Source organism: Suncus etruscus, chromosome 1, assembly GCF_024139225.1.
Source record: "Suncus etruscus isolate mSunEtr1 chromosome 1, mSunEtr1.pri.cur, whole genome shotgun sequence".
NCBI classification, from domain to species: domain Eukaryota; kingdom Metazoa; phylum Chordata; class Mammalia; order Eulipotyphla; family Soricidae; genus Suncus; species Suncus etruscus.
The window spans coordinates 23,268,429-23,291,465 of NC_064848.1; the positions used below are offsets into that span (position 1 = coordinate 23,268,429).

The 23,037-nt window shown below is 47.4% G+C and overlaps 1 protein-coding gene across 1 annotated transcript in view; it reads right to left on the bottom strand.

Moving 5' to 3' along the window:
* Positions 1 to 23,037, bottom strand: part of NANS (N-acetylneuraminate synthase) — a 30,341-nt gene that overhangs the window by 6,329 nt on the left and 975 nt on the right. The window contains exons 2-3 of the mRNA XM_049784165.1: positions 14,719 to 14,934; positions 1,258 to 1,357 (exon numbers count right to left, since the gene is read on the bottom strand). Of these exons, the coding sequence (XP_049640122.1) occupies positions 1,258 to 1,357; positions 14,719 to 14,934 (316 nt within the window). The remainder of the gene's footprint in view (positions 1 to 1,257; positions 1,358 to 14,718; positions 14,935 to 23,037) is intronic.

Sequence of the window (23,037 nt, forward strand, 5' to 3'; positions counted from 1 at the left end):
AAAAAAAGAAAGAAAGATGGTTCAAAGGGCCAGAGAACATAATTCTGCTGGTGGGAGGTCTACATCCCATCCCAGCTGAGTGGTCCCCTGAGCACCAGGAGCAGTGACCCCTGAACACATGCCAGAGTAGCTCCCAGCCCTCACCCCAGCACTGCTAGGAATAACTCAAAGCCACAACAAAAATTCTTACAGTGGAACAATTGTAATTCACTTTGATAACAATAAAAATTAAAAAAAATATTCTTACAAAGGGGCCAAAGCAAAAGTCCAGCAGGTAGGGTGTTTGCCTTGCATGTGGCCAACCTAGATTTGATCCCTGGCATCCCATATGGTCCCTTGAGCACCACCAGGAGTAATTCCTAAGTGCAGAATCAGGAGTAACCCCTGAGATTCACTGGGTGTGTCCCAAAATATATCAATAAAAATTCTTACAAGGTGGGGGGGAGGAGTAGGTACCTGCATGCCTAGCATGGACAAGGCCATAGATTAGATCTCTGATTTTCCCCCACAATTTTTTTCTTCAGTTTTTGGGCACCAGGCTGTGCTCAGGAATCACTCCTGAAGGTATTCAAAGGACCATACACAATGCTGAGGATAGAACCCTGCTCAATTGCATGCCAAGTGTTTTACCCGCCGCTGTTCTATCTCTCCAGCCTACCAAAAATCCTTATAAAAACTGTCTGATTCTTCATATCTCTCTCTCTCTCTCTCTCTCTCTCTCTCTCTCTCTCCCTCCCTCCCTCCCTCCCTCCCTCTCTCTCTCCCTCTCTCCTCAGGGGTTCCTCCTGGCTCTAGTCTCAGAAATCCCTCCTGGCAGGCTCAGGGGACCATATGGGATGCTGTGATTCGAACCACCGTCCTTCTGCATGCAAGGCAAACACCTTACCTCCTAGCTATCACTCCAGCCTCTTCATCTCTTTCTTTTTCAAGTGACAACATAAAGTATGTGCTTGGATCCAGAGAGACAGTACAAATGGCTGGGGCATTTACCTTGCATGCAGCTGATCTGGGTTTGATCCTCAACACCACATATATGGTCACCTGAACACTGCTAGGAGTGAACCCTGAGTGCAGAGTGGGCCCTGAGCATTGTCAGGTATGGCCCAAAAACAAACATTAAAATAAAAAAAAAGTATGTGGTCACTCAGTGAGTGCTGAGTGAGGAGAGCACCCTAAAGTCTGTCTTTATGAGATTCCTTTAGGAGTAAAAATAGTGAAGAGTAGAACCCTCACCTGATGGCAGAAATGTGCACTCACCTTTCTTGGCTGTCTTTTCCAGGTAAGGAAAATTGTTCGTATCCCCAGATCCAACTTTAAAAAACGGGACATTCAGTTCATGCAGAAACTCAACCGCCATCTACAAAAATCAAATGAGGAACTGTCTCAAAATCCAGTGAAAGATTTGTCAATATCTGTGAGCAGACAGTCATCTCACCCAGATTTAGGCATTCTGTCACTCAGACCCACCATCACACACCATCACATACGTGCATAGCACTAGCTCTGCAACACAGGCAGGCATCACAGCCCTGGATTAAAGCAAAGGGTACAGCTGATGGGGTTTGCTTTGCTCTCATCCAACCTAGATTTGATCCTCAGCACTCCATATAGTCCCCCAGACTTGCCAGGACAAAAGTGAAATCTGTTTGCTGTCTAATTATAAAAACTCGATCTACCACAAGGAATGGGCATTGAAAGAAGGTAAAGTGATATGCATGATATACTTTCACTAATAGTATTACAGACCATGCTACCTATAAGGAAAAAAGAGAAAAGAGAGGTGAAAGAGGGGTGGGAGTGGGTGGGAAGGGAAAACAGAGAGAACTGTCTACCATAGAGGCAGGCTGTGTGTGTGTGTGTGTGTGTGTGTGTGTGTGTGTGTGTGTGTGTGTGTGTGTGTAGGACAGGTGGAAAAAAACTGGAGAAATTAGTGGCGAGAAATGTGCACTGGTTAAAGGATGAGTGTTGGAAGATTATATGACTGAAACTCAACCATCAACAACTTTTTAAGTCTGCAACTCATGGTAATTCAATTAAAAATTTAAATAAATAGGGCCCGGAGAGATAGCACAGCGGCGTTTGCCTTGCAAGCAGCCGATCCAGGACCAAAGGTGTTTGGTTCAAATCCCGGTGTCCCATATGGTCCCCCGTGCCTGCCAGGAGCTATTTCTGAGCAGACAGCCAGGAGTAACCCCTGAGCACTGCCGGGTGTGATCCAAAAACCAAAAACCAAAAAAAAAAAAAAAAAAAAAAAAAAAATTTAAATAAATAGGGCCAGAGTGAGAGCACAGTGGGTAAGATATTTGCCTTGCCGCATGCCTACGTTTGATCCCTGGCATCCCATATGGTTCCCCCAAACTGCCAGGAGTAATTTCTAAGCACAGAGCCAGGAGTAATCCCTGAGCAATACGGGGTGTGGTCAAAAAAACAAAAAAAAATTTTTTAACAAATAAGGAAATAAATACTCCCCAAACCAAAACCATTTATTTTATTTATTCATTCATTCATTTTGAGGTGCCAGGAGTCCTTACATATGCAAGTCAAGTGAACGCTGCAAAATGAGAAGTGGGGCGCCCCCTAGGGACAGATCAGTGGCTGTGTGAGAGTCAGGCACTCTTGCAGTGCATACCTGACAGTTGTGGTTTTTTGTTTGTTTTTTTGTTTGTTTTGTTTTGCTTTTTGATTTTAGGGCCACACCCGGTAACACTCAAGGGTTACTCCTGGCTATGCGCTTAGAAGTTGCTCCTGGCTTGGGGGACCATATGGGACGCCGGGGGATCGAACCGCGGTCCATCCAAGGCTAACGCAGGCAAGGCAGGCACCTTACCTGCAAAAACCCCAGTGGTATAGACTGAGAGCTGCTGGAGTCACCACCGGCCCATGAATAAGCAATTCACAACCTGCTGCTGAGAAGGCAAGGCACAGGCTTCACAAGTTGTCCCAGGAAAATAGCCCCACCTTGTGGCCACTTAGAAAATTGCTGGGCAGGACCAGCGAGATGGCACAGTGGTAGGGTTTACCTTGCACGCAGACAACCTGGAACGGACCGGGGTTCAATTCCCGGCATCCCATTGGTCCCCCAAGCCTGCCAGGAGCCATTTCTGAACGCAGAGCCAGGAATAATTCCTGAGCGCCGCCGCCAGGTGTGGCCCCACCTCCCCCTCCACCCCCCAAATAACTGAATAAAGCTGCAAAGGGATCCAGATCTTTCCATTCTGGGCCAGAGTACAGTGGTTAAAATCACTTGCCTTTCACCTGGCTGACCCCAGACACAACATATGGGCGCCAAAGGTCCCCTGCAAGTAGTGATCCCTGAGCACAGAGCCCGAAGTAAACCCTGAACACCCTTGGATGTGGCAAAAAGAAAACAAAAACAAACTAGATCATCCTGATAGGGAAGGGTCTGCCCAGGTCTCTTCGGAAACCCCTACTCTCTCTGGATTCTTAGCTCCAATGCCCTACCCCCTTCCTGCAAAGACTGCTGCAGTCAGGAGTGGCTCCCTCCCAACCAGAGTTTGGGATCTGTGTGAAAGGAACTGGGTCCACCAAGTCACTCAGCAAATGGCTTAAAACAGAAAATGGGGCTGGAGCAATGGGATATATAGCAGGTAGGGCGTTTGTCTTGCACACTGCTGTGACCTGGGTTCAATCTCCAGCATTCCATATGGTTCCTTGAGCCACTAGGAGTGATTACTGAGTGCAGAGCCAGGAGTAACCCCTGGGGTTTGTCTCAGGCAGGGGCCGAGGGAAGGAAGAAGAAATGATCAATCACATACAGGCGCTTCGTGGTTTTCTCAAGCCCTGCTTAGGCCAAAGGTGCTCTGCTGGATCCAGTCCCATGGGCCTCCGTGTGGCTTTGACTGTGGCCCCAACTTCCCTTCCTCAGAACCCACAGATGCCCTGGATAACCCTCAGCACAGAGATGGGCATGCCTGAGCCCCAGGAGGAAGTTGAGTAGGTCATATGCAGATACACCTGCCAGGTAAACACGGAACCAGGAACGTGTTCTGCCAAAGGATGGGCCTGCCCAACAAACAACACTTGTAACATTTGCCCTCCCAGCTCTTCTAAGGACGCAGAGGAAGAAGTAGAAACCCACAAGGTTAGGCCACCCCCTATCCCCTACCCCATGCACCTCTCCCCTGCAGAACTGACTCCAGGGAGAATCCCCTCTCTGGGTATGGGGAAAGGGGGCTGGAAGCACCCACTGGAGAGGAAATTTCTCTTTCCAAAGCTCTGTCGGCTGAGCCCTGCTTCTCTGGCCTTATTTCTGAGAGACAGGAGATGGGAACTGGCAGAGGCTTGTTCACACACAAAAGGCAGAGGAGGCCTCAACACTCTCACAGAGTCCAGGCTAGGCCGGCCCAGGTGCATCCCCTCCCCACGGGAACCATCTCTTCCATCAGTCCAACTACCTTAGGAGATGCGTCCAGACACAAACCTAACCTACAGAAAAAGAAATGAAAGTCCAAAGAAGTCAAAGAACCTCCATAGGGACCCCAACCTGGGGTCTAGGGTCTAGGCTCTAGGGGTAGCAGTATATGCTCAGACTGGGGGTGCCCTGATTGCCATCCATGATACCACATGCTCTCCCAAGCACTGCCATGTGCTCTACCCATCTTGCCTCTACAACCACCATGAAGGAAAATGTACCCCACAGGACCAGAGTATTAGCACAGTGATTGGGCATTTTCCTTGCACATGGCCAATCCAAGTTTGATTCCCAGCATCCCAAATGGCCCCTGGAGTCTGCCAAGAGTAATTTCTGAGTGAAGAGCCAGGAGTAACCCCTGAGCACCTCTGGGTGTAGCCCAAGAAACAAACAAAAGAATTCCTGACTTAAGCTTTGCTGAGTGCTTCCATGCTTCCATCTTGCCAACCTAGGATATAGCAGTCATAGTCATGAAATTCCCAACTGACAATCTCTACCTCCTTGCTTTGAACTCAATCCTAGGTATGACTGATTTAAGAAAACCGTATCAATGGAAAATTCCCAGTGATCAGAAAAGATGAAATCACACCACGTGCTGCAACTTGAATGAAACTGGAGGAGTTCATAGGTTCAATGCAGAGGGAGAAGGACAAACACTGCATGGTTGTACTCAGCTCTGATCTACAAAGAAGCCAGACAAGGGAATGGAAGATACCAAAAGATAATAAACCCTCGGCCCTGGATTACAGGACTGAGAATGCCAAGGAAATAGGTGGGGGGAACAATGACTGGAAGTAACAAAAAGATACTGAGGAGGAATACCAAGAAATATACTGAGGAGGAACAGAAGGATATGGAGAAGCACTTTGGGGTGGTTAGGTGAGATGTCTGGGCAGTGCACATCTTAACCATAAACATTAACCTTATGGCAAACATGTGACCCAAGCCATAACTTTTTAAGTTTGCCAAGTGGGTGGGGAAGAGGGATGGGAAGGGACGTGGTGATGAGTGTGGAGTTAAATTCTGTGTCTGAAACTATTGACAGTGTCGCCGGCAGCTTTGTAGCTAGGTGAGGCCCTGGCAGCTGTGTAGATAGGTGAGGCTCTGGCCATGTGGATTAGAAAAAGTCAGTGTTTCCAAGCAAAAAGCAGCCTAAAGTCACACATGGAGGACTCTGAAATACAGAAATCCACTGGGAAAGCCAGAGGCCTTTGGAGAAGCAGAAGTGTTAGCCTGGAGCATCATCCACTGGACCCTGAGGAGAGGCTCTGACAGAACAAACAGGTTAAGGTGCTTGCCTTGGGGTCGGAGAGATAGCACAGCGGTAAGGAGTTTGCCTTGCATGCAGAAGGTTGGTGGTTCAAATCCCAGCATCCCATATGGTCCCCTGAGTCTGCTAGCAGTGATTTCTGAGCATAGAGCCAGGAGTAACCCTTGAGCGCTGCCGGGTGTGACCCAAAAATCAAAAAAAGAAAAAGTGCTTTCCTTACATATGGCCCACCCAAGCTCAATTCCTGGCACCACCAGGAAGGACCTCTGAGCACAGAACCAGGAGTAAGTCCTGAACACTGCCAAGACTTGGACAGAACCAGAGGACTTCACATTCAATGCAGTGAATGAGTCAGAAGGGGAAAGATGAAGGCTGAATGATTTCTACGAGAAATAGGACAACCCCTCATGAAAGGCCACCCTAGAAATACAACAGACCTTCAACAGTTCCAAGCTCTCACCCTTCACAACACCCCAGCAATAGAACTCTTCTATAGAGAGAAAACCCCAAGAAGGGAGGAAAGGCTACAGAAAATGCTACAAAACCAATCTGCAGAAGCAAATGCACACTGCCAACATTGCAACTTGTGCACTATCCATCTTGGGAAAATGCAGTAGTATCTCTAATGAACTAGAGAATTGCACTCTTTTTTTTTTTTTTTTTGGTTTTGGGTTTTGGGTCACACCCGGCAGTGCTCAGGGGTTACTCCTGGATCTACGCTCAGAAATCGCTCCTGGCAAGCTTGGGGAACCATATAGGAATGCCGGGATTTGAACCACCGTCCTTCTGCATGCAAGGCAAACTCGCCACCTCCATGCTATCTCTCCAGCCCCAAGAATTGCACTCTTACATATGCCCTTGAGCATGTCTCTTCCCCGCTTCCTCTCCATTGCACACTACCAAGTGTGCTCTTCAAAACAAAACAAAACATGCCAAGCCAAGTCTTAAAAAGTAGATGATGGGGCCAGAGCGATAACATAGCAGTAAGGGTTTGCCTTGCATGTGGCCAACACAGGACAAACCCTGGTTCGAATCCTGGCATCCCCTGAGCCTGTCAGGAGCAACTTCTGAGCACAGAGCCAGGAATAACCCCTGAGCACCACCGGGTGTGACCCATCCTCCAAAAATAAAGTACATGAAAGTTAGTGAGGTAAAAGGATTACTAAGAATCAATCACCGGGGGCCGGGCGGTGGCGCTAAAGGTAAGGTGCCTGCCTTGCCTGCGCTAGCCCTGGACGGACCGCGGTTCGATCCCCCGGTGTCCCATATGGTCCCCCAAGCCAGGAGCAACTTCTGAGCACATAGCCAGGAGTAACCCCTGAGCGTTACCGGGTGTGGCCCAAAAACAAAAACAAAACAAAAAAAAGAATCAATCACCGAAGTAACTCTCCAGTCCCTCAATATTCATTCCCAGAGAGGAATTTAAAGGGGCCTGTGAAGATAGTGCTTCCTTCTGAACGCTTGCTTTGTGTTAAGGAGTTTCTGGTTGAACAGATTCCTTCTTGATGTCTTTGCCACCATTTAAAATCCACTGGCTTGGGGCCGGAGAGATAGCATGGAGGTAAGGCGTTTGCCTTTCATGCAGAAGGTCGGTGGTTCGAATCCCGGCATCCTATATAGTCCCCTGAGTGTAGAGCCAGGAGTAGCCCCTGAGCATTGCTGGGTGTGACCCAAAAACAAAAACAAAAAACAAACAAAATCTGCTGGCTCTCAAAAAGAATTGATTAGGATGACTCAAAGAAAAGCCACAATCATCAATGTTATGTATCATCTCAAAGTACTTCTGACAAGCTACCTGGAAATGGGTTCCTTTTACTAAATCCAAAATCTGGCTTATCCCTCCAGGAGAGATCTTGTATGACAAAATCTGCTGCAGCAGCTGTGGATCACTATGACAGAACGGGCATCCATGATAATCCCCATGGCTTGGTGGAATGGTTAGAATAATCTTCAGACAACTGAAAGGTGCATAGTCTGTCCTCTTGCCTTCTTTTCTAAAGCTACAGTGAATATTATAAGAGCTTTTTTTTTTTTTTTTAAAGAATAGCTTTTATCAAACTTTTTTTTTTTTTTTTTGGTTTTTGGGTCACACCCGGCAGTGCTCAGGGGTTACTCCTGACTGTCTGCTCAGAAATAGCTCCTGGCAGGCACGGGGGACCATATGGGACACCGGGATTCGAACCAACCACCTTTGGTCCTGGATCGGCTGCTTGCAAGGCAAACGCCGCTGTGCTATCTCTCCGGGCCCATCAAACTTATTTTTTAGTTGTTTTTGGTTTTGCCTTTTTGTTGAGGGTGGGGGTACATCCAGCAGTGTTCAGGGCTTAATAGTGACTCTGTGCTTAGGGATCATTCCTAGCAAGCTCAGGGGACCGTATGGGCTGCTGAGACAGCTGAATGCAAGGCAAGTGTCCTATCTGCTATTCTAGTGTTCTGACCCATCCCTCTTATTTCCTGAATACCTGTGACTTCACAATTTACCTCCTTCCTGAAAATTATTGTGAGGCAGGTGCTGAGCCCTAGTCATTGGGCAGAAGCAGAGGCTGACTTGCCTGGCCTGCAGAGAACAAGCCCTCATTTCAACCGGAATTCCACAGAACATGGGTGGTAGTAATTCACTCCCATGCTACCTGCACAGGTGCTCATAGCAGACTTGTCAGTGCTAACCTCCCTGGGTACCTTCCCCAGATGACCAAGGTGAGTTTAAGTTACCTGCAGCAATCCAGGAGACAGCCAGGAATCAGCTGATCTGTATCCACGAAACCTATTGCCTTCAGATACCTCTTCTCCCACCCACAATAGCCCCGTCCATCACCCTGCCTAAACAAAATGTGTTTAGAGGAAGGGGAGTACTGAAAATGTTCTGAAAAGAAAAGAAGAAAACTGTGTCCTGTGACCATATGTCGAGGAGAGAAAAAGGTGGAAAGTACAGATTGAGTCTAATTACTTTGAATCAACAAGGAAGATCTACGTCCTCCAAGTAAGAGGTGGAGCGAATGTAAAGTGGGTAGGGCATTTGCCCTCGGCTTGGTCTCTGGCTTCCCATATGGTCCCCTGAGCCTGCCAGGAGTAATTCCTAAGTGCAGAGCCCAGAGTAATTCTGAGCATTGCTGGATGTGCTCCAAAATGTAAGGTAAAGCGACAGTACAGCAAGTAGGGTGCTTACCTTGCACAAAATTGACCCAGGTTCAAACCCTAGAACCTAGATGGTTCCCCTGAGCACCAAAAGTGATCTCTTAATACAAACGGGGATGGCCCAAACCCCCAATTGTTTTTCAATTTGTTTTGTTTTATTTTATTTTGGGACCCCGAGTAATGCTCTGGCTCTGCATTAGGAATTAACTCCTGGCAGAGTATTTCTTTGACTACTCAAGGACCATACAGGCAAACATGGGTCAGCCACATGCAAGGTAACAACTGCCCTACCTGCTGTACTACTGTCCCAACCTCTAATAAAAAATATTTTAAGGTGCTGAAGAGATAGCATGGAGGTAGGGAGTTTGCCTTGCATGCAGAAGAATCCGGCATCCTCTAGGGTTCCCGAGCCTGCAAGAAGCGATTAGAGCTAGAGCCAGGAGTAATCCTTGAGCACTGCCAGGTGTGACCAAAAACAAAAAAACAAAAAACCACTTTTTTTAAATGTACCTAGTACTTCATAATGGTACATCAAAAAAAAAAAACAGGGGTAATAAATATTCTGGGACCAACTTGTATGTAAGTCCATGTTTTGCAAGGACACTTTGGATAAAGGCGTTGTGTTGTGTGAGGTCTTTCATGACAGTGTTTGAAAGGTGAGATAGTTTTTTTTCTCATCCCATGCTTGTTCCCAGAATTGGATGCATCCCTACTCACGGACACCACAGTGACAGCATCAGGATCCTTTGTGTGATGAAATCTGGAACTGCAAAATCAAGCAGCGGGGGCGCCCCAGAGCCAGGTTTAAGAAATGCTAGGGAGGTGGCTCAGTGGTGAAAAAAGCACAGGCCTTGAGTGCAGGAGACCTGGGTTCAATCATCAACGTGTGTGTGTGTGTGTGTGTGTGTGTGTGTGTGTGTGTATAAAAACCAAGAATTTTGACCAAAGGCACAGCTGCTCCTGCTCAGCAAAAGCAGAGAAATCTCTGCAGATCTCCAAGTTATGTCTGTGGGCAGTGAGGTGAAAGCCTGCAGCTCTCTTCCCTGCCCCAAAGGGAGCAGAGGAGCCACATCATGACACTGGGAACTATCACCTGAGGAACAGCTGAGGCCAACCCAGTCTCCAGAACTTTTGGGTTTGTTTTTGGGCCACACCCAGTGGTGCTCAGGGATTACTCCTGGCTGTCTGCTCAGAAATAGCTCCTGGCAGGCACAGGGGACCATATGGGACACCGGGATTCGAACCAACCACCTTTGGTCCTGGATTGGCTGCTTGCAAGGCAAACGCCGCTGTGCTATCTCTTCAGGCCCGAAACTAGAGCTTTTAATCAGAGGGACTCGCTCTATTGAGAGCCAGCTCCTGGAAAGGTGCACTACCACTAAATGTGGACTTGGTGTATTCCTTCTCCCCTTGGCTGGAACAAGAGTACCATTGAGTTGCCACCACTGAAGTATTTATTTATTTTTTGGTTTTTGGTCCGCATCTGGCGATGCTCAGGGGTTACTCCTGGCTATGTGCACAGAAATCGCTCCTGGCTTGGGGGACCATATGGGACACAGGGGGATCGAACTGTGGTCCGTCCTAGGTTAGTACGTGCAAGGCAGATGCCCTACCGCTTGCACCACTGCTCCTGCCCCTGCCCCTAAACTTCTGTTACTGTCATGCATGATGACTCCCCACGGAGAACCCAGGTGAAATTACTGACCTCATCCTTTCAGGATAATAAGTAAAGAATAAAACCCTTCTGATGGCAGAACCAGAAAGTTCTTTCCTTCTTAACCTTTGACTTAGAGATTCCCTGAAACATCTGCAAAAAAGCCTATTCTTTGGTTTGAACCATTGATTCTTTCAGCAGTATTCTCTCAGGCACTTACTGCATGCCTGGCCCTGGGAATGGGACAGGGCTAACTTTGGGGTGGGAGGTCTAACAAGAGGATGGTTCCATAGAGGAGTAAAGCACACAGGGTAGAAAATACCATTCCGTTTGGGGCCGAGAAATACCCAGTTCCAGGTGGCTGGCTCTCAGGCCAAGCCTAACTCCCAGCTTGAAGCTCTCCAACCCAGAACTTTAAAAGAACATTTCACCAAGCTCAGCAAGCCCTGAGCACTCCAAACCAACAAAAAAATAAATAACCCGAAGCAGAACATTATGAGCTGCCTATTTAGAACTAAACCTATTTCTTTGGAGAACAAAGCAAAAGTTACTTTGGGTTTCAGTTTGATTTTGTTTTGTTTATTTTCTTCGGGGAGAAGAGTGCACACCATATGATGCTTGAGTTCTCTCTCTCTCTTTCTTACTCTCTCTCACTCTCTCTCTCTCAATCTCTTTCTCTCTCTTGCTCTCTTTCTCCATGAAAAGCCTGTGCTCCAGCCCTCTGAGCTCTCTCTCTCTATATATATATATATATAAAATTTCCTCCTAACATAACTCATATTCCTCATAACTTATAATATAAATGACTTCTACCTAACTTCTGGAGCAGCTCTTGAGTCCAAAGGTCCTCCAGTCACCAGTACTGAGTGAGGCAAATTGCAGAGGGAAAGCTCAATGGCTCTGCTGAGCTCTGAATCACCATATACACGGTGACCACAAAGGGATGTGAAAAGGGAGCAGAGTGATAGCATAGAGGGAAGGGCACTTGCCTTGCAAATAGCTGATCCGGGTTCAATCCTATATAGTCCCCCGAGCACTGAGTGCTGAGCCAGGAGTAACCCCCGAGCACCACTAGATGTGGCACAAAAACTAAAGCAAAAACATAAAAGTAAAAAAAAAAAAAAGAAAAGAAAAAAATACAAATTATCATATCTGTTCTGTAACAACTTCCTAGTACTTCTGAGTTTCCATTTATTCACTGAAAAAAGGTACTGTAGGTGAAAATGCTTTGTAAGTTGTAATAAATAAGTGTAAAAAACAAGATGGAACTGAAAAATAGCACACATGGCCTAGGGAGCCTGTCTCACAAGTTTCCATGTGTATGATCGTAAGTTCAAATCCCCAGTGTTGGGGCCAGAGCGATAGCACAGTGGTAGGGCATTTGCCTTGCATGTGTCTGACCTGGGACAGACCCGGGTTTGATTCCTGGCACCCCACATGGTCCCCTGAGCCTGCCAGGAGAGTTTTCTGAACAAAGAGCCAGGAGTAACCCCTGTGCACTGCTGGGTATAGCCCCCCAAAAACCAAAAATAATCAAATCTCCAGTGTTAGGGCCAGAGAGAAAGTACCTTGGGGAAGGCACTCCTTGCATGTAGACAACCCAAGTTCAATCCCCTGTACCACATCCATCCCAAATTGCACCAGGAATGAGTTCTGAGTGCAGAGCCAGGAGTAAGTCTGTATATTACCAGGTGTGGCTCCAAACAAGAATAATGACACCAATAACCTCAACAATAACAAATCTCCAGTGACCCACATGGGCTGAGTACATCTGCCATCTCTACACAAAAGAGGAAAAGAAACGGAAGGAGAAAAAGAGGAGGGAAGAGGACTTCAGATAATTCAGCAGTAGAGAAATATATTTAATATTTAGGGACTGGAGAGAGAGTACAGCAAGCAGGGTGTTTGCCTCACATGCTGTTGACCTGGGTTCAAACGCCAGCACCTGATATGGTCCCCTGAGCACTGCTGGCTGTGGACCAAAAATCAAAAACAAAAACTATCGCCACCACAACAATAAAAAAAAAAGGGGGGTGCAGAGCAATAGTACAGTGAGTAGGGCATTTGCCTTGCACACAGACAACCTGGGTTTGACCCCCAGCATCCCATATTGTGCCCTGAGTCTATCAGGAGTGATCCTTGAGCACTGAGGTGTGCTTCTGGGTGCGACCAGAAGACAAAATTATTCACTACAGAAAAAGGAATATATGTAAGACAGTCCACCTCATGACAGAGAGGTAACTCAGTAGGCTAGAGCACATGCTCTTGCTTGCAAAGGGCCCACATCTGATCCTCAGCACTACATGATGACCTGAGAACTGCCAAAAGTGACCCCAAAGTATAGCGTGGGAGTAGCTTGGACTTGGGGTTTGGAACAATGGTACAACAGGTCAGAAAGACTTAGCTTATGAACTAGGGTTGCTTCGAACACCTGGGTTAACTGAAATAATCTGTAGGCCAGGAAGATAGTTAAAAGGGTTGGAGGGATGGGAGGGATTCCCAAGCACTAAGCAGGACTACTACCCCCTGAGCACTGCTGGTTTGGTCTCTAAAGCAAAGAAAAGATCTTGGGCTTCTTCTAATGTTTCATTTAGAAGTAGGTTTGGCTTTGTTTTTTTTGTTTTGTTTTGCTTTGTTTTTTTGGTTTTTGGTTCACACCCGGTAGCGCTCAGGGGTTACTCCTGGCACTACGCTCAGAAGTCACTCTTGGCAGGCTGGGGGGGACCATATGGGATGCCGAGATTTGAACCACCGTCTGTCTGCATGCAAGGCAAACGCTCTACCTCCATGCTATCTCTCTGGCCCCATGGTTTCGTTTTTGTTTTTGGGCAATGCTTAGGGTTTATTCCTGTCATCCTGGGAGGTTCAGGGACCATATAGGATGCCCAGGATATAATCCAGGTTGGTCGCATGCAAAGAAGGATGGAAAGAAGGAAAAAGGAAAAGAGGGAGAAAGGAAAGGAAGGAGAGCAGATGGAGGGAGGGATAAGAAAGAGAAGAAGGGGGCCGGGAAGGTGGCGCTAGAGGTAAGGTGTCTGCCTTGCAAGTGCTAGCGTAGGATGGACTGGACCGCGGTTCGATCCCCCGGCGTCCCATATGGTCCCCCCAAGCCAGGAGCGATTTCTGAATGCATAGCCAGGAGTAACCTCTGAGCGTCAAACAGGTGTGGCCCAAAAACCAAAAAATAGAAAGAAAGAAAGAAAGAAAGAAAGAAAGAAAGAAAGAAAGAAAGAAAGAAAGAAAGAAAGAAAGAAAGAAAGAAAGAAAGAAAGAAAGAAAGAAAGAAAGAAAGAAAGAAAGAAAGAAAGAAAGAAAGAAAGAAAGAAAGAAAGAAAGAAAGAAAGAAAGAAAGAAAGAAAGAAAGAAAGAGAGAAAGAAAGAGAGAAAGAAAGAGAAGAAGGTAGAAAGGGAAGGAGCAAGGAGAGAGAAAAAAGACAGCTCTTGGGGTCACCGGGGTCATACTCAGCAGCTGGGGTGGGGGTGGTATTCATTCATGGGGATCAAACCTGGGACCTGTGCCTGCAAAGCTCTGCCCCAGCCAATCTGAGCCATCCTCTCATTCGGTAAACAGGTACTGCCAGGGGGCAGAGCACTGAATAGATGCTGAAGCAGACATCCTGATTGCCATCCTACCCCCTTGCCATACCCACTCAGCCAAGGGAAGGCTCCTGTGAACCTCTAGAAACCTCTCAGAATCCTCCTGGGCATCATCCCACACCCTGACACCCACTTATCTGGTCAATGCTCTAGAAAGGGGCTACAGAGTTAGAACTGGGTGGAGGTCCTTTCTTTATGCCAGTTAGAGGTCCCCAGCACCTCATGGTCTCTCAAGCACTGCCAAAAACAGCTCGAAAACAGAGTCAGGCATACCTGGAGCCCCGAGCACTTCCAAGGTGACCAAACTCTTCTTCTCGCTCCCCAAAAAGTAAATTAAGGACCAGAGCGGTAGCACAGAGTGTAAGGTGTCTGCCTTGCATGTGCTAGCCTAGAGTGGACTGCAATTCCATCCCCAGGCATCCCATATGGTTCCCCAAGCCAGGAGAGATTTCTGAGCACAGAGCCAGGAGTAACCCCTGAGCATCACCAGGTGTGCCCCCCCCCCCAAAAAAAAAAGATGTTTCAAGTCAGTAAGGTTGAGAGGAACTGGGTCTTGAAAGCCATCATGGGCCACTGGCTGTCCCTGAGGTCAGCTGAAGTGGTTACAGGGGGATTTGCGGAAGGGCTCACCTCATCCATGCCTGAGGCTGTGAAGAAGATGCCCACCTCCTGGGCATAGCTCTGCAGCTCCCGGTACTGGGCATGGCTGAACTCCAGGTGCCTCTTGTGCTCACCATATGTCTTGCCCCAGGAATGCTGAGACTTATAGGGCCGCTCCAGAGCCTTCCGGTTGAATTTATGCTCCAATTCACTCTTTTGGAACTTGGCACAGTCAGCACCACACTCCTGCAACACACAATGGCAGAGAAATGGTGGAAACCACAGCAATAAAACAACCTGTTAGGGCTGGAGAGATAGCATGGAGGTAAGGTGTTTGCCTTGCATGCAGAAGGACGGTGGTTCGAATCCCAGCATCCCATATGGTCCCCTGAGCATTCCCGGGGCAATTTTTGAGTGAAGAGCCAGGAGTAGCCCCTGAGCACTGCTGGGTGTGACCCAAAAACCAATAAATAAATAAACAAATAAATAAAAGAAAATGGCAATGGGCTGGAGCTGAGAGATAGTACAGTGGATAAGGCACTTGTCTTGCATGTGCCCAACTAGGGTTTGGTCCCTGGCATCTCATAAGGTCCTTTGAGCACTGCCAGGAGTGACTCCTGAGTCCAAAGCCAGAAGTAAGCCCTGAGCATTACTGGGTGTGTTGGAAAATCAAAGAATCAAACAAACAAAAATAAAATGCTAATGAAGAGATGTGAAGTACCTCTCCAAGATGAACCATAGGAAAGGGGAGCAAGGATGTCTTAAAGAAAAAGGAAAGGGGGCCCGGAGAGATAGCACAGCGGTGTTTGCCTTGCAAGCAGCCGATCCAGGACCAAAGGTGGTTGGTTCGAATCCCCAGGACCAAAGGTGGTTGGTTCGAATCCCGGTGTCCCATATGGTCCCCCGTGCCTGCCAGGAGCTATTTCTGAGCAGACAGCCAGGAGTAACTCCTGAGCACCGCTGGGTGTGGCCCAAAAACAAACAAAAAAAAGAAAAAGGAAAGGATGAGATAGGACTTCTCTATTCTATCTTTTCAAAAGGAAAAAAATAAAAGGCCAGGCCAGGGAGTAGCTCAACAGTCATGCATGTGTAGGCCTGGTTTTGAATGCCTTTGAGCAAAATTAATAAATTAGAAAACCTTTTAAATATTCTTTAAAATGCAGGTGGGTCAGAGGAGATAGCTCAGTGCTCAAAAAGCTAATATGCATGTTTTGCATGCAGAAGACCACTGCATGTCACAACAACAACAAAAAATAAGGGGGGATGGACCTGAGCAATAATATAGCAGGTAGAGCGCTTGCTTTACATGCAGCTGGATTGAATTTGACCAGAATTAAATTCTCCCTTACAGTTTCCCAAACCCCACCAGGAGTAATTCCTGAATGCAGGGCCAGGAGTAAGCCCTGAGCACCGAAGGTTTTGGCCCCAAAACCAACAAGTAAAAACAAATAAAAGTGAAAGGGGGGGGGAACTGGAGTGGGTAGAGTGTTGGCTAACCCAGGTTCAATCCCCGAAATCCAATATGATCCCCTGAGCCTGCCAGGAGTGATTTCTGAGCTCAGAGCCAGAAATAACCCTTGAGCATCACTGGGTGTGGGCCCAAACCCAGAAAAAAAAAGTGGGGGGAAAAAAACGGGAATGTGGCTCAAGAGGTATATACCACCCATGCCTTAACTGAAATGTATAAGACTCCAGGTTCATTTCTAGGCCCCACGCACTAGTGAGAATAATCAAAAACTATACAGGAAAAAAAAAGTGTTGGAGTGATAATACAGAGGGTATTACACTTGCCTTGCATTGGGCTGACCCATACAAAAGAAATTGAGTGGACAACATCACTAATCATCAGGGATGCAAATCAAAACAACTATCAGGTACCACCTCACGCCACTGAGATTGGCACACATCACAAAGAAGGAAAACAAGCAGTGCTGGTGGGGATGTGGGGAGAAAGGAACTCTTTTTCACTGCTAGTGGGAATGCTGTCTAGTACAACCTTTATGGAAAGCGATATGGAGATTCCTTCACAAACTGGAAATTGACCTCCCATACGATCCAGCTATACCACTCCTAGGAATATACCCGAGGAACACAAAAATACAATACAAAAATCCCTTCCTCACACCAATATTCATTGCAGTACTATTTACAATAGCCAGACTCTGGAAACAACCAAGATGCCCTTCAACAGATGAGTGGCTAAAGAAACTGTGGTACATATACACAATGGAATACTATGCAGCCATCAGGAGAGATGAAGTCATGAAATTTTCCTATACGTGGATGTACATGGAATCTATTATGCTGAGTGAAGTAAGTCAGAGGGAGAGAGAAAGATGCAGAATGGTTTCACTCATCTATGGGTTTTAAGAAAAATGAAAGACATTTTTAACAGTATCTCATAGACAAGAGAGATGAGGGCTGGTAGGTACAGCTCATGACATGAAGCTCACCACACAGAGTGACGAGTGCAGTTAGAGAAATAACTACACTGAAAACTATCATAACAATATGAATAAATGAGGGAAGTAGAAAGTCTGTCTCCAGTACAGATGTGGGTGGGGTGGGGAGGAGGGAGATCTGGGAAATTGGTGGTGGGAATGTTGCACTGGTGAAGGGGGGTGTTCTTGACATGACTGTACTCATACAACTATAATCAATTTGTAATCACAGTGTTTAAATAAAGATAATTAAAAAATAAAACGAAAAAAAAGAAATTGAGTGAAGGAGAAACATAAATATGAAATAATGGGGGCCAGCTGCCAAGGGGTCTCAGGTGCATTGGTGGTGTTAAAAAATAGGACGGGGGGTTGGAGCAATAGCACAGCAGTTGGACATTTGCCTTGCACGAGGCCAACCTGGGATGGAGCCAAGTTTGAATCCCGGCATCCCATATGGTCCCTGAGCCTTCCAGGAGCTGATTTCTGAGCACAGAGCCTGGAGTAACCCCTGAGCACTCCGGGTATGGCCCAATGCTGGAGGCCTTCCCCCTAGCCTGGGGAGTCCTGGGAGGCTTGGCAAACCCCCCTGCCACTCCCCCCTCGTTCTCCCCTGAAGTCCAGGCCTTCCCTGAGTGCCAGCTCATACAGCCAGAAGTGGGTTCAGGTGGACTCTTAGGGGTCCTCAGGCTTCCCCCCCTGTACTCTAGGGGGAAGGTGCATGGGGAGGAGGGCAGGCAGATATTTGGCTTCTGGTTTTCCCTTTGATTCTGGAGGCCAGCTCTTGCCAGGTATGGGGTTTGGGAAGGCCCCATGCCAGAGGCCTTCTCCCTAGCCTGGAGAGTGCTGGGAGGCTTGGCAGGCCCCCAGCCATACCCCTCTTTCTCCCCTGGACTCCAGACCTTCCCTGGGTGGTGGCTCAGATGGCCAGAAGTGGGTTCAGATGGACTCTTAGGGGTCCTCAGGCTTCCCCCCTCCCTCCATACTCCATGGGGGGGGAGGTGCATGGGGAGAAGGGCAGGCAGATATCTGGCTTCCAGTTTCCCCTTTGATTCTGGAGGCCAGCTCTTGCCAGGTATGGGGTTTGGGAAGGCCCCATACCGGAGGCCTTCTCCCTAGCCTGGGGAGTACTGGGAGGCTTGGCAGGCCCCCAGCCGTCCCCCTCTTTCTCTCCTGGACTCCAGACCTTCCCTGGGTGATGGCTCAGATGGCCAGAAGTGGTTTCAGGTGGACTCTTAGGGGTCCTCAGGTTCCCCTTTCCCTCCATACTCCAGGGGGGAGGTGCATGGGGAGGAGAGCAGGCAGATATCTGGCTTCCAGTTTCCCCTTTGATTCTGGAGACCAGCTCTTGCCAGATATGGGGTTTGGGGAGGCCCCATGCCAGAGGCCTTCTCCCTAGCCTGGGGAGTGCTTGGAGGCTTGGTAGGCCCCCAGCCATCCCCTTCTTTCTCCCCTAGACTCCAGGCCTTCCCTGGGCGCCGGTCCAGGTGGACTCTAAAGGGGTCATCAGACTTTCCCCCTACCTCTCCCTACACTAATGGGTATGCACTTTGGGAGGAGGGCGGGCCGTTCTAGTACTGGTTTATGTTGGGACAGTCACTTGAAATTTTTTGGTCTCCATTTCAAAACCCATGTGGGGGCTAGTGCCCTCACACATACAATATATATTGATAGTATTAAATGCATATAGTTTATATATGCATAATATCCATCTTGTATTGTGACCTTGATACTACCCTACAAAGCTCATTTCTAATCTTTTACTGCCTCAGTCCCAACCATTATTTCCCCCCATTTACCCATGTAGGTACAGCTCATGACATGAAGCTCACCACATAGAATGATGAGTGCAGTTAGAGAAATAACTACACTGAAAACTATCATAACAATGTGAATGAATGAGGGAGTCTCGAGTACAGGTGTGGGTAGGTTGGGGAGGAGGGAGATCTGGGAAATTGGTGGTGGGACTCTTGCACTGGTGAAGGGGGGTGTTCTTTACATGACTGTAATCATACAACTACAATCGTATTTGTAATCACGATGTTTAAATAAAGATAATTAAAAAATATATCACAAGGATAAAAAAAATTCATAGCACCTACCCCACATTGCTGTTGCAGGCATTAGATAACATGCTATATTTAAAGCACTCAGCTTATCATCTGAAAGGAAAGGCAAGCACTAAAAAATGGTTAACAATTGACACCCCTTTTATTTTCAACATAGGCCATGACATGAAGATTGTACATGGCAGTGCTGAGGAAATGAGGGGAGGTATGTGAGGTCAAGGAGCAAACTCAGAATCTTGTGATACAAGGCCTGTGCTCTTCCACTTAAATTTTCCCTTTGTTGGTTGGTTTTATTTGGGGATCAAAGGTCCTATATGGGGGCTGGAGAGGTGGCGCTAGAGGTAAGGTGTCTGCCTTGCAAGCGTTAGCCAAGGAAGGACTGTGGTTTGACCCCTCGGAGTCCATATAGTCCCCTAAGCCAGGGGCAATTTCTGAACACTTAGCCACGAGTAACCCCTGAGCATCAAATGGGTGTGCCCCACCCAAAAAAAAAAAGGTCCTATATGGTGCTCAGGAAGCGTAAGGATTTCCTTTGGGTATTATCAGCCAATTGGCAATTCAATGCAAGGGTCTGAGGATACAGTGCTTCTCTGGTCCTGTGCTGCTGGAAATTATCTGGGCTATTCTAGAGGTCCTGAAGGTTCTCCAACACAACACCTGGCAGAGTTATAGGGCCTCCAGATCTGTACTCAGTTATATGCTGGAGATCATGTTGAGCCAAGGATCCAATGGAGTCGACCACATGTAAGACATGCAACTTAACCTCTTTACTGTGTCTCTGGCCCAGGAACATTTTTGTTTGTTTGTTTTGTTTATTGGCCACACCCAGTGACCCTCCTGGCTTGGGGGACCAAATCGAGGTTCATCTTGGGTTAGCCAAATGTGCCCTACCACTGCACCACTGCTCCGGCCCCACCAGTAACTCTTTTTATGTTGTTTTGTTTAGGGACACACCTGCTTGTCTGTGCTCATTTACTCCTGGCTCTACAATCATAAATCACTCCTGGTAGATTAGAGCATATGACCCCAGGTCAGTTGCATGCAAGGCAAGTGCTTTATCTTCTGTACTCTCTCTCAATAACTATTTTTTTTTTTTTTTTGGTTTTTGGGCCACACTCGGCGGTGCTCAGGGGTTAGCCTGGCTATCTGCTCAGAAATAGCTCCTGGCGGGGCCGGGCGGTGGCGCTGGAGGTAAGGTGCCTGCCTTGCCTGCGCTAGCCTAGGACGGACCGTGGTTTGATCCCCCGGCCTCCCATATGGTCCCCCAAGCCAGGAGCGACTTCTGAGCGCATAGCCAGGAGTAACCCCTGAGCGTCACCGGGTGTGGCCCAAAAAACCAAAAAAAAAAAAAAAAAATTGCTCCTGGCAGGCACAGGGGACCATATGGGATGCTGGGATTCGAACCAACCCGTGAATCGGCTGCTTGCAAGGCAAACACCCTTGTGCTATCTCTCCAGCCCCTCTCAATAACTTTTAAAAGTAATTTTAGAGGGGCCAGTGAGGTGGCACTAGAGGTAAGGTGTCTGCCTTGCAAGCACTAGCCAAGGAAGGACTGCGGTTCAATCCCCGGGCATCCCATCTGGTTCCCCCAAGCCTGGGGCAATTTCTGAGTGCTTAGCCAGGAGTAACCCCTGAGCATCAAACGGGTATGGCCCGAAGAAAAAAAAAAAGTAATCTTAGAAAAAAATAAAAGTAATTTTAGGAGACAGAGATAGCACTCTATGCAGAGCACATGCTTTGCTTGAAGGAGACTTGAGTTTGGTCCCTGGCACCAAGTACTGTTAGAAGTGACCTTCATCCAGTACTGAGCCAGTACTGTCCCCAGAACACCACTGGATATGGTCCAAAAATAAAACCAAAAATAAGTAAATAATGCGGGGCCGGAGAGATAGTATGGAGGTAAGGTGTTTGTCTTTCATTCTGAAGGACGGTGGTTCAAATCCCAGCATCCCATATGGTCCCCGTGCCTGCCAGGGGCGATTTTCTGAGCATAGAGCCAGGAGTAACTCGTGAGCTGAGCACTGCAGGGTGTGACCCAAAAAACACAAACAAACAAAAAAAAGTAAAAAAAAAATAAAAACAAAAAGTAGGGCCTGGGACTGGAGAGATAGCACAGTGGTAGGGCACCCCATACAGTCCCCTGAGCCTGCCAGGAGTGATTTTTGAGGGCAGAGCCAGGAGTAACCCCTAAGCACCTCAGGGTGTGACCAAAAAAAAAAAAAGTAAGGCTAGAGAAACACTCCAAGAGGTGGGCCCTTGCCTTGCATGCAGCCAACTCAGGTTCGATCCCCAGTACATATGAAGTCCAAAAGCATTGTCAGGAGAGATCGCAGAGTACAGAACAGAATTCAGTTCTTGGTCACTCCCAGATGTGTGCCCCTCAAAAATAAACACAAAACCAAGCAAACAAAAAAATGTATTTGGGAACAGACTGAACATGCAAAAGGTGCTTGCCTTGCATGTGGCCACTCTGGTTTGATCAGTGTCATTGCATATGTTCTCCCAAGTACTGAGCACCATTAAGAGCCAGGAATGGTCACTGAGTACTGCTGGGTATGGACTCAAAATTCAACCTCTCTGACCCACAAAAAAACATTATTTTCATGATTCAATATGCTTCTACTAGTCTAGTTTGTCAAATTAAACTCCAAACACCCAGGGGCTGGAGCCCTACCAGGTATAGGGTAGGCTACCTGAGCTAACTGAGCAGGATGTGACCAAAAACAAATAAACAAACAAACAAACAAGGAGGCTGGAAGTGATAGCACAGGAGGCAAGGCATTTGCTTTGCATATAACAGACCTGGGTTCCGAATCTTTCCCTGGCATCCATATGGTCTCCTGAGCCTGCCAAGAGTGATTCCTGAGTACAGAGCCAGCAGTAACCCTTAAGCACCTCTAGATGTTGCCCCAAGAAAAACAAAAACAAAATCTGGGCTGGAGTGGTGGTTCAATGGTAGGGCATTTACCTTGCACACAGCTGAGCTACGATGAACCATAGTTTGGTCCCCCGGCGTCCCATATGATCCCCGAACCAGGAGTGATTTCTGAGTGCATAGCCAGGAGTAACCCCTGAGTGTCACTGGGTGTGGCCCAAAAACCAATAAGAAAACAATCTAATTCCTAGTAATGTTAGAAAATGAGAAAAGGAAATATTGGACCATATGGGATGCTGGGGATCGAACCAGGTCTGTCCCGGATCAGCTGTGTGCAAGGCAAATGCCCTACTGCTGTGCTATTGCTCTGGCCTCTGGAAAGAGCTGGCCCCTGAATGAGCTCTTTATACAAGGAAATTCCAACAGACTTTGTACTGGGGCCCAGGTAACAATGAAGAGCATAATTACCCCCATTTCAGGGGTTCATAGTCTAATAGAGAAAAAAATTTAGACAATGGGAAGAGATAAAAAGCAGGTAGGGCATTTGTCTTTCATGTGGCCCACCCAGGTATGATGATGTCTGGTTATCCATTATGGTCCTTTAACCACCCCAGGAGTGGTTCCTGAGTGTAGAGCCAGGAGTAAACCCTGAACATCACTGGTTGTAGCCCCCCAAAATCAAAACAGAGAAAAGAAAAACAACAACAACAACAACAACAATGTGATTCAATGGGAACAATCATAGAGGCCCAAAACTTATGAGGAGGGGTTGACCCCAAGTAGACCAAAACAGGAGTAATTTATCCAAAGCAAACACATGAATATTAATTAATCTCATTACTAATCATTAACCCAGCATCCCATATGATCCCTTGAGCACTCCCAGTAATTCCTGAGTTCAGAGCTAGGAGTAACCCCTGAGCAAAGCTGGCAGTAAGCCCTTCCTCAAATTAAAGAGTGAATTCAT